Below are 12,067 nucleotides of genomic sequence, written 5' to 3'. Positions count from 1 at the left end.
TCCTGATCAGGTACCAAATGAAGAATTCTTACCACTGCAGACATTTTAAGAATTCCCAACAACTATACGCAGATATTGAAGAAAAAAGCCCCAGACAAACCCAACGGCTATTTCTTCATTGCAACAGCATTGCTCACACAATGAAATATAGATGTTTTATGGAGAACACTTGGCAAGGCAAACTGTGCCTGTGCAGTTACAGTGTAAGAATTGCCAATTCACGGGCTGTACCAAAAACTGTTTTCTGCTGAAGACTGTCTATAGGGTTTTTTATAAAAACGAACTGAAAGAAAAAGAAGAAAAACAAAAAAAACGTTTCTTCACAAACACACAGGTATTAATGTATGTATGTCAGTGAATAGTGTACTAGTACAAAAAGTAACTGAAAGCTGCATCTGGAAGCTATACTTTTATAACTTAAAGAGGAAGGAAAACAATTGTCATGGTCTGATGCCTAACTTGTGAGAGAATTCCATGCTGTTGTTAATTCCTGCTCAGACAGAATATCAGATAGCAGGCCATGTATCACTGGTAGTATCATTTCATAACAAAGGAAAAATAGAAACAAGACTAAGCTGCAGGTGCTGTGACTGCAGGCTATGATGCTGAAGAGACATAACCAGGATCAAAAAAATGGTGAAAAGCATTGGTCTCAAAAAAGAGTATCAGTAGTAAAAACTTGGCATCTAAAGAACAAAGAAGCAGTTGCTCCCAGATTTGTACCTGATGCTAACATGTTAAATCTCAAAGTGGGGACCAGTAACATCTGAAAGCAGATAGGGTGAAGTGGCTTTTTACGTGGTTCAGAGATGGTTTGCAACAGGTAGAGAACCAAACTGCATCCAACGCACTGCAAGGCAGTAAAGCATAGCTTGAGGAGAAGTGCCTGGGCAGGCTGGTTTGAGTTGTAAGAGCACACTTTCAAAAGTGCCATGTATGTTTAGTTTGTTCTGTACCGTGAGTTCCTGCTTGATGTACTCTATTGTGGCCTCAAGAGCTCTTGTCCCTCGAGTAGCTTCATCTTCTACTGCTTTAACAGTCTTCAAAAGCGATGTGACATTTGTTACCATCACCTGAGTAAGAGAGAGGGGAAGACAAAAATCTGTGAATCCTCCCTCCCATTTTTCAGAGGGAGCAGGGTATGAAGCAAAGGAAATTAAGCTAGGTAGCATTATTACTGCTAACAGGGCCTAAGAGGCTGAATAAACTGTACTTGTTATGGGACTAAACACAAACTCTCCTCTTGGCCAGCTTCTGAAAGCTCCCTGTAAGTTGCAGATATGTAGCACAACTAACTGCAGAAGCATATATTGTTAAGCATGAATGTTCTGGCTAAAATTTTACAAAAAAATGGAAAATCCACAACATTTCCAGGGTAGGTCTCCATTTTATACTGAAACAAATTTGGTCTATAACAGTATTAAAGAATAACCTGCCTTTAGATAAGGCCTTGAAATAGAAAGAAGTTTCTCTTCAGAAATATTACAGTTCTTTCATCAAGACCACAGAAGTAACCTGACAGCCTACAAAAAACAATAGTTTCATGGAAACTCAATGGTGTCTCCTTGTTTTTCTGTATCATCCCATTATGATAATGAAACAAGTAGAGAGATGAGATTTCAGGCAATCAGAAATTGCTGAAATCCAATGTTTCCATGTCCATCAAGTGTGATTGCATAGATACTTTCAAATAAAACACAAGAATAAGGTTTTACCTTGGCAGCACCTTTCAGCTGGTACATGGATGGATCATCTGCTGGTTTGCTGGCAGCTCCTTTGGTAGCACCAATGAGATCAGAAAGGGCCTTTGCAACATCCTTGATGGCATTGATCAGGACAACCTATAGGAACGAGACATAGTCATAAACCTCTGACTCGAAACGGTATCCTCCATGAGTGCAAGACTTTTAGAGCACAGGTGGAAAAAAATATCTACTACTGGTAGGTACACAAATAGTACCACCCTCCCTCTACTCTGTAAAACACATAACATTCTGGAAGAGGAAAAGCTGTGTTGATAGCTACAGTATTTCATACAACTGATCAGAACCTATAAAAACAACTACTTCCTGTGAAGTGTCGATTGCAGGTAGGTTTTCCTTCCCCTGAGCTTCCCTAAGAGGAGATTTTACTTTCGTCCATGTTCTTCACTCTTTGGGTGGAAGCAACAAAGCATGAAAACTGATTATAAGCTTACAGTCCAATGCTACAGTTATGTTTGAATTCTGAAATCACCTACTGGAAGATCAAATGTACTCACTGTGGCTAGGTGTTAGGGGAGACTTTGAGGGAGAAGGAAGTTGAACCTCTGTAAGTGGCTATACAGAATTAAATGCTGAATAACTTGTTTGGCCTTAACATCAGGAAAAGACTAATCGGGAGATATTGTCTCTTAAACCCAAGTTCAAAGACAGAAGTCCTAGACAAAAGAGACACTAAAACAGGCTGGTTATTTTAGGGTATTAACAGAATAATTCTCTCCTCCAAATCCTTCTCCTTTGCCCTTTCCACTAGTAGAAAAACACATTTAAGTATTTTGCTGGAATTCAGAAGAATTCATTTTAAGAAAAAAGTTTAAAGATGCATGAAAAATGAGAAAGCTCAGGGGAAAAAAAAAGTAGTACGATCCCTTCTCAATAATTGCATTCTGTAGCATTTTAAGTAATAATAGAACAGCCTCATCGCTTTGTGTTTGCAGTTCACTTGTATAGAAATGAAGTCTTGGTTTTTCCTGAAAAATTTACTTAGCTTTTGGAAGCTCAGAAGCTCTTTCATCATGGAAATAAAAAAAGAACCTGAGACACAGGACAGACTGATGGGATTATTTGTTGTCCAACCGCCTGCGCTCTGCAGCAACTCGCAGCGTAAGACATCTGAAACTCTATTGCACCTGGTAAATTACGTGTTGCCTCTATGGAAAAATGTTTTGATGGTATTGTGTGCTAAAGCTATTAGAAAGGCTCCATTTAGGACACACGATGCACCTGCAGTTTCAAACTGGCAATATAAAATTGCTCCAAATAAATAATTACTTGTGCACGATAGCTTTTATTCTAAGTCCTGTGTTCTTGGCTTTTACATACAGAGAAAACCAATTTGTAAGGTAAAAGTTTTGCAAATGTTGCTAGTTTATGGAAATCCATTTCTTAAAAAAAAAAAGTGCTTCCAACAGTATTTTCCCAGTAATGGAACATCTTGGAAGTTTCGTTGATCATATGGGTCAAGGAAAACAGAACACACTTCCCTTTCAGAGCACTTAGCAATTGAACAGGCTTTTTGAAACTAATCTGGTACCACCACAGGCACATCTGCAATATGCTCACCAACCTCCATTTCACCGAGATCCAAACAAACAATTGAAGAAACATTTGACATAATCGACACTGAAGGCTGAAGTGACTGAGTTAAATGAAAACCAGCTCAGATGCAGCTAGAGAATGGCAAGTCTGTTAGCCTACACAAGTGACACAAAGTGCACAACCCAGCTGTAAGATGGGTAAGAGGCTTTAAAGTCATGCAAGCTCCTCAGAACAAAAATGGGATGAGTCAGGGGTCCTATCACAACTTAGTAAAACCGAGATGAATACTTTGCCAAAAGCATCCCATTTGAAACAAACCCATGAAATGAAAGCAATAGTGTTATACAAAGGACTGTCCAGTTCCCTCAATGCTTTAACCTCTTGACTGAATTCTCAGAAAAAGAGCAAGGTCTGAGTAAACCCAGAGAAGTCCCAGAACAGATGAACACTGCTGTTTTAGAGAAGTCTCACAGAGTCTTATCAATTGAAAACTGTCTCTGGTCTCTTTAAAAGTATCAGAAAAATCTTAAAACATCTCACCTGTGTTTCAGGATCATCGGATCCCAAGCTAGCTGCTCCCAATTTAACTACCTCAGCAAGCTGAGTGATGGTGTTAGCTGATGACTGAGCTGCTTGGGCCAGTTTGTCCTGACTTGAGGCAGCACCAGAAACCAACAATTTTGTATCTTCAACTAAAGCTTTTGCTGTTTTCAGGATATTTTCCCTGTAGCAAAAAAAAGAGGATGCAGGGAAGGAAGTGGAAAAGGAAAAGAGGAAAAAACCTTATTTTTCAATGTTGTGGTGACTAACAGGTACATGAAAGCGCTGATATAAGTTATCATGCCAGTGGCCACTCATCATAAAAAAACACAGGCCAGGTTTCAAGTAAAAAAACCCAAAAAAGACAACTATTAAAATTAAAACAGTAGCATTATATTTTGGGCTAGATGCAAAGCAGTTTACTAAAATGACCCCATCTTCAAAAGATATGAGGTAGGGCAGTAGCAGAAGAGAGCAACTGCATTTTAACATTGAAAGAAAATCTGGCCATGCTGTAAGGGAAGAAACAGCTGTCAAACCTCCATCTTAATCAGCATATTGTAAGAAAACTAAAATAATTATTTGCGAGGAAGGCAGTAGTATGAATGCCAGAAGAACAGAGAATGTGACCTAGTCAGGGTGTGTGTGTGTCATTGTCCCCCCCTCTTCCCCCCGCAACATATACATGTTTTGGCATGTCAGGACAACAAATCCAAAGTAACATTTAGGTAAAAGAAGAAACCCTTTTAAGTATGCATTTCACAAAGTCAAGTTAACAAAGAAGTAGAACCCTATTCAAGTGAAATGTCAGCCTAGAAATGAAAAGACAGCTGTATGAAAATCCCTGACTTTCAGTCTGCAGAACAGCAGCAATTTACACACCGTTGCATCTTTCCCCTTTCTTGAGCAACTGGCAAGGTGGGAAACAAACGCTGGTGAAAATTGTCACATACGCCAACTAGGCTGTGATGTAGTAAGTCTGTGTCTTGGCTGTGAAGCCCTGGGTTTTACACCAAAGGAAGAAAGAGTCAGATGCTGCAAATCTCTTAAGGTGATGAAAAATGGTGTCGGATTATTTTGTTGCACATGCTGTTTGAAGGGAAAAGGGGCTTATCTCTGTCCAAGGGGAAAATGCGTGGCATAGCTGTGCCGTTGCCACCAGTGCTGTCCACAACATCATTAACCACAAGCATGATTTAGCAAGACAAACAGTCAGACAGTCAAGAGCAGCTGCTGGAAGACTCCTCTTCCAGAAGACTCCTCTTCCATGTCCCAGATGGCTAATTTTTGCTACTAGAATAACAGCGTGTGGTAGTCTGTGCAATGAGTCGGCTTGAATAAAAACAAGAAAAAACCAAAATAGTGCTACAGTTGCAGTCTTCTGTTGGAACTGCTCGACAGATGTTCCCCAGCTTAAAAAAAAATTCTTTCCTCACAGAAATAACCAAAGTGAAGCTTGCTACGCTCTATCAATATCCCAGTTTTCCTATTTCTCTTCTCACTCCATTGTCTCCTTCAATTTCACTCATGGGAATCTAGAAAGGCAAAAAATTATCTCCACATGCCAGTTGCTTCTGGCAGTTCCACTGTTCCCTTGTGCACACACTCTTCCATCTTTTCAGTTACACTGACCTGTGGTCTGCAAAGGATTCGTTGTTCTCCGCATTAAGGGTTCCAGCAGTAGCAAACATGATAGTGGTGTCCAGATCTGCAATTATCCCAGACACAGCACTAGCCGCAGTAATACAGGCTTGCGTGCCTTTGTTTCCTGCTTGAAGGGCAGATAAGACTAAGGAGACCTGGAACACAACCATAAAGCAACAAGGTAGTCATCGAAAGAAAGCCTCATTAAGGGATGTTAAGTGAACTCTTTAATGTGACTGGAATCACAACAGAAATTCATTCTGCAGTGTCATTGGCAAACTTCAGTTAACTCTCCTTCCCCTTTACCTTATTCGCTCTCTTTGTGCAGTACTCATTGAGATGACTAAAGATTGTCTCAGATTAAAGGGGACTTCAGCTAGGAAGTCCACTTTTCAGACAGAATGAAGTGATCTGCTCATCACAGGATGAAGCATATCAGTTAAAATTTCCTTGAAAGGCAGTTGGAGGTAATGCAGTGAACTTCTGCCAGGATGTCAGAGCCAAGAGCTACTGCTGTTTCCCCTAACACGCACAAATAAACACTGACTCAAGGACTCCAGGAGTCATATGCAGCACAGCGATAGAAAAGTTAACATCAGAGAAACAGAAAGCATAGACCATCTGAACCCAGATACTACACAGTTATATTTACAGAAAATTATTGAAAGATAATATATGGCTTTATATCTAGAAACACCTTTGCTAAAAAAGCTAGAGATATCCATTTCATCTAATTAACACTGTACTGACAAAGCTCTGCAGCTGGGATGCTGTTCTCATGCCATACTACAGTCCTAAATTCTGCTTTTGCAAGAAGGGATCCACATCTGGGGATTGCTATACTGACTTCTAATAGTACAGTTCTTCCCCAGGTTCTATTCAGATTCCAAGTTGTCCCTGTAATTGACTACTGCTCTCCTTATCAGCTTTAACTCTTCTTACAAGATACTGTCTATCCCCACCTAAATTTGGAGTTGTTGGTACTCCCAGGGAAATCTGTACAGCTGAGAGTACACTAACACAGGCTAAGAAGTGAGTTTTGGTGAAATCAAAAAGTAACTGACATTTGACTCTCAATGTTTGTGCCCAACAGAAGGAGAGAGACACCCTCAAAAAGGTTCAAAGCCAAGCTACTCAGGCCATCTGTTTGAAGTGGACATTTCTAAAGACTGAGAAACCCCACACAGTTTGAAGATGCAGTTCTAAGTGCATTATTAGCTTGGCCCGGTCTTAAAAGGGGAGGACGTCGTTACATGAAGTCGCGTGTCATCAACCAACCTCATCTCGGTAACTGCAGCCATCCATGTGGACTTAGTATTTCCAAGGGAGCGCTTCATAAGGCACAAGTGCCAACTCATGTCTTAAAGTTGAGTTTTGGACCAGTCACCCCGTGGTGTGAGGCTGAAGTTTTATTATAAGACATGAGCAAGACCTAATCACGGGCTCTTGTAGCACATGAACCGGACTGAACGTTTGAAAGAAAAGTAAGAATGTAAAGCAGACAATATCGTACTAGGAAGTAAAAGTACTTGTAGTACAGTTGAAGTGTAAAAAAAACCAAAAAATAATCCACAACCCAAACAATTTCACTGACTTACACCCTGGGGAAGCTCGGTCAACAAACATTGTGGGACAGCACAGGGGGATGTCTTACCTTTTCCGTGACAGCACGAGCACATTCTATCAACTCCCTTTTGGTGTAGCTGTCTGTAGGGCAAATCTGGAGAGCTCCAGCTTTTTGCACAAGAAAGATACAGCCGTGGCCAAGTTCTTGCACCCGAGTCCTGATCTGGAACCCTATCTAAATGGTAAAGGAGGTACAGGGAAAAACGAAGCAAGAGCAAAGTGAATAAATCAACGCCATGCTGGTACATTGTGTCAACAAACCGAAAACACAGTCTCTGTAGTGAACCTTTATTACCAGTATTCCACCCATTGCTATACTCTCTGCAGAGATCAGAAAAAACTCAGCAGGTGTAATACCATCTATTCCTGTAGCACAACCCTAGAAAAGGCTTCTTGATGAAACAGCAGCACTAGTGAATTGGACCCCAGGAAAGAGAAGGCATAAGGCCTGTACCCGAGAACTTCACCACACTCAAATAACACTACTTCATGTCCCAGAACAGCACCGTCAGCATGAGCTGTATGGAAGGTACGTACGATGGGCAAAAAGTACGTGTTTACTCTACACTGCTGAAACTGAGCCAAAACTGTATGAGTCTGGTTTTTGAATCTCACATAGAGTCTCAGCTCTCCAGAACTGACCACATAGAGGTGGAGCAGTGAAATGTGGAAAATCTTGCCCTCACCATTTCTGTTTTATTAATAATCCTACAGCATAAGCCATGCGGTCCCTGTTTCAAAACGTGGTAGTTTCAGTACCAGCAGGTACTTAGGCATATAGGTGTGTATAGGGATTAATAACTAAGCAGGAATCACAACCATTAGTATCACAAATGGAGTTATTTCAACCTCAGGCAGAAACTAACGTGCAGAAATGGTAATTCAATTTAACAATATCAAGCCGAATGCAGGCCGTTGCTTTTCACGTAGCTACTGAGCATGAAACACCCAAGTAGTCTGTCGGCTGCAAAATGTAATTACAAAGTCAAAAACACTTTGAAGGTCTTTTATCTAGATAATGTGATACATCTGGTGATGGTGAGATACCCTCTTACCCCACCTTGCCAACGTTTGTCTATGCTCCATCGCCAGAGCCAGACAACGAGAAGAGGGAGCTAAAAGGATTTCTGTAACTGCGCCTGGAGTACGCAGGAACTGCTGTAACAGGCAGAGTCCATATTCCTCCACTAGCAGAGGGCGTGCAGGACTGCATGGGGAACCCACTTCTCCCATGTCATATTCTGACTCAGGTACCAAAGACGTCGCGTCAGCAGAAGCTACTTCTGCTCTTAGTGGTTGCCTGCACCTCACTTTGGGGACAGAAAGGTTTACCTGAAATCGCTTACAGGCAAGACAAAAAAGCATAGCTATATTTGTAATTCATCAAAACATGTGAGATAGAAGGAAATCTATATAGTAAATAACTAAGAATTTTTCTTTGTATTTGCAAGTTGCCTGTAAGCGAAAGCCCCACGTAATTCAGGAGGTTCTGTCCCAGTCTATGGAACTGTCTGCTACTATTGCAAGCTGTTTCCTTCTGAAGCTGGACTGAGGTTTTGACAAGATTTCTCTTCCTTGACTGGGTAAATCTTATGAGAAGGCTTGTAGCATAAAAAGTCATGCTTAGGAAGTAAAATGTCTTTTGCATAGTCCCTAAGCATGGTTAAAAATCTGCTGATTCACAGCACCCCTAGGAGAAAACTTGTTCCGCAGCCAACCTGTGTGTATTGAGAGCAATGGGAGGGCTGACGAGGTAAAGAAGGCTGGGTGGAGGATCTGAATGTTCACTGGAAATGTTCTGTAGTAGACTGTAATTCCTATCACTATGCCCCTGTGCACACGAGCAGTGGTAAAAGTGAGGCTTCTTGTCAGTAAACTTGTGCTCTGTGTGCCCTAACCTGTGAAGGCACACTGAATAGAGAGGAAATGTTTGGAGAAGGAAGGGGTTGGTATCAAGGACCAAACCAGATCTCTCCTCACGATCCGCTAGCAGGAAATGGTACTTAGGACACATACGTGTAAATAACCGTAATATGCTACGATTGCATGGCATTGTGAAAAGACACACAACTTCCCTGCGCTCATCCGTTCCTTTCCATCCAATGAAAACAAACTCAGTAGAGTTTTTATCTGGCTGCATATAGTCTGTCTCAAAGTCTGTTTTTAGTGAAAACAGAAGTGGGTTGTAAGAGACACATCCGTATAGCCAAAGTACGCCTCAAATGTTGACTCGGTTTATGTCACTGTTTTGATCACGCAATAGTAGGCCAAATGAAATTCTTCTGGGAGCAGATGTGCTGTGCTGTCCCGCGTTTGAAGTGTCAGTGGGCCAGAGGTAGCTCACCTGCTCACCTATCGCACAGAGCACACACAGTATAGGCAGCGCTTGTGTACAATAGCAGCTAACGAACGAGGGCAGTGGAAATGCATTCGCCATGTTCTCTGTAGAATCCCCACAAAGACATTGGAAGGAAAACACATTCCCTGACAGTTTGAAACCTATTATCTGTCTGATCCCGCTAGGGATGTACTGCATTCAGCAATGGCTGCAAGCACGTTGCTGCGACCAAGCAAGGCGAATACCCCTCGACTTTGCCCCCTGTCACAGAATACCCATGTTGATGCCACCGTGTACAGAGAATAAAGAGGTCTAAAAACTGCAGACCTCCTCTGGTTCTGCTGTAGCTGCAGCCATTCGGCCCTGGAGAGCCAAATGCCCATAGTCATTGGTCATTTGCGATGCAAGTCCTCCCAGCTCTTCCGGGTTAGTAACGGACTTAGTCATCTGGAAAAAGAACACAGGCAAGAGAAAAAAAATGATAGGTGTGAGAATAGTCTGTTAATGCATTCAGGCTTAGAAGCACACTGATCTGCTCAGCCACACTGATGAAATGGGGTAAACCGCTTGCCATCTAAGGGACCTGTGATCCAGCAAAAGAATTCCACGAGGAAACTCAAGCAAACATGCTTTATTAGAGTCATGGTAACCAGACACTCGCAAAACATATGGAGTAATCAAAGAGCAGCAGTTAGAGCTGGTAATTCCCTCTTTGACACAGCGGGTGACAGGCCAGGTACACAGTTACTTGGATTGGGTGGAGAAGCAGGTCTTGTGTGCCGCAGCCACCTTATTTTGTCAAAGGTGAGGTAGCCTGCGTCAGTCTCAGCTGGTGTGGCAGGAGGCGTGAAAATGGAAAAAAATCTGAGGACTGATGCAAAACATATCTGAGATAAGGGAAGAGGACCAAGAAGAAACAGGTAGGGTACTCAGCGTACCTTGGTAGCACATCAGTATAAATAACTGGATCTGTCTTTAGAAAAAGCCTACCTTTTAACAGAGACGTTTCTTCTGTCTCCAGTTTGCATTAGTAAAAGCCATGGAATTCCATCCTTAAGGCAAAACTACTTTTAGACAGATTTATATCATTTGCCAATAAGCTGCAATGTTGTAGATAGCAGAATCCACAACCTGTCTTGAATGTGCAACAGCTATCAGGTTTGTAAAAAAACCCTGCCGGTAGCACACACAGATAGTCCCCTCACCTCTCTTAAAAACAGACAAGCAACTCTTCAAAAGTTGCTGTGAAACACGAGCTAAGAAAATCTCAATTCAGCAAGTCTCCTTTTTTCTTTTGCAAATACCAGGTGTATCACAGAAAGGCAAAAAAACCCCGATTTGAGATGTTGCTCTGCATTCTTTTCTAAGTATTACAGAGGTCTGAAAACAGTGACATTATTTCACAAGCTAAATGAAACAAGTGTGAAGGTGTAACCTGAAGTCATTGATACACATAAGGTAGTATTTCAGCGACAGTTAAACAGGCTGATGAAAAAGCATGTACGTGAAATGTTTTCCTTTTATTTGTCATGGAAAATGAGCCAGATAAGAAGTTTTTTTTTCAGAACAGCCACAACACAATCCAGCACTCCTGTAGAGGGCAACCCCTGCAACCTTGCCACTAAGATCCAAGAGTTAAATGGACAAAATCATCACTTCCTTTGCTCCATTGCCTCTAAAGAGATATTATTGAGAATTAACATTATAAAGAGTTTCACAACGCCCACATTCCTTATGTGCAGAAGAGTTTGCCCTTAGTTGTAACCGAATATCTTACCATTTCCTGTGCTGTTACAGCAATGGCTTTAGAATATTTCACCACAGTGGTCTGATAATCAACAAATGTTCCCTTGGGATCTGGAGGCGTACCTTCATCCAGCTGCAAGGCAAGAAAAAGTGAAAAATATGGCAAAAATAATGAAGTTGCAATAATACTGGCAGTCACCCATAGCATACTTCACACGTAGTAATGCAGGCATATTATACATTCATTTTTATTACCTACTCTCTCTCAAAACATGCAAGTGAAGACAGAACACCAGGATGCACAGAGCTCAGAAAACACTTTAGCCCACTTCTGAGAACAGTAGACACAGAGAATTTACAGCACAGTTTTTGAGCACAAGGACGACTTCTCAGGTGAGATCAGACTCCCTGCAGTTCTCGGATAATGTAAAAAGGAACGTGCAATGGTTACAAAACAAAATGATCCTGCAAGAAGATACTCCTTTAGGTGGCAAAGGCTGCCATCCTGCACACCTTTAACCTCAGATAGGAAAAGCTGATTCTTTACATCGAACTCATTTACATTACTAAAGTATACATTTGCAGTAGAATGTGCCTAGCAGAGCACTTCAGGCTTTGACATCTTCTCTGGAAGTTGTTTGCTTTAAGGTTGGCCTGCTGATCATTTAGGAGACTAACATGAAAGAAAAGTAGGAAAAGGAAGCAGAAATAAAAGGCCACTTGACCTGAGACTGCAGTTAAATACTAGCTTGTTACCAAATAAAAATACTTCGTAGAAATTCTACCATGAGGTACGGTGTAGATTGCTAATGTGAGCGTCATCGCCCAGATCAGTCTGATTTCACACTCCGCAAAAACAAAGAATCTTTAGGTT

General features: G+C 41.4%; 1 protein-coding gene across 1 annotated transcript in view; it reads right to left on the bottom strand.

The window, feature by feature from the left end:
- The window catches only part of LOC104514513 (talin-2-like), a gene marked incomplete at its 3' end in the record, with an annotated part of 99,816 nt that overhangs the window by 19,434 nt on the left and 68,315 nt on the right, over positions 1-12,067 (bottom strand). The window contains 7 exon segments of the mRNA XM_010158230.1: positions 957-1,073; positions 1,716-1,841; positions 3,840-4,023; positions 5,472-5,638; positions 7,138-7,284; positions 9,775-9,894; positions 11,225-11,326. Of these exon segments, the coding sequence (XP_010156532.1) occupies positions 957-1,073; positions 1,716-1,841; positions 3,840-4,023; positions 5,472-5,638; positions 7,138-7,284; positions 9,775-9,894; positions 11,225-11,326 (963 nt within the window).

The sequence above is a fragment of the Eurypyga helias genome, unplaced genomic scaffold (genome assembly GCF_000690775.1).
Source record: "Eurypyga helias isolate BGI_N326 unplaced genomic scaffold, ASM69077v1 scaffold2359, whole genome shotgun sequence".
NCBI classification, from domain to species: domain Eukaryota; kingdom Metazoa; phylum Chordata; class Aves; order Eurypygiformes; family Eurypygidae; genus Eurypyga; species Eurypyga helias.
Note: the sequence above shows the minus strand (reverse complement) of the source record. Positions and strands in the feature narration are given on the sequence as shown.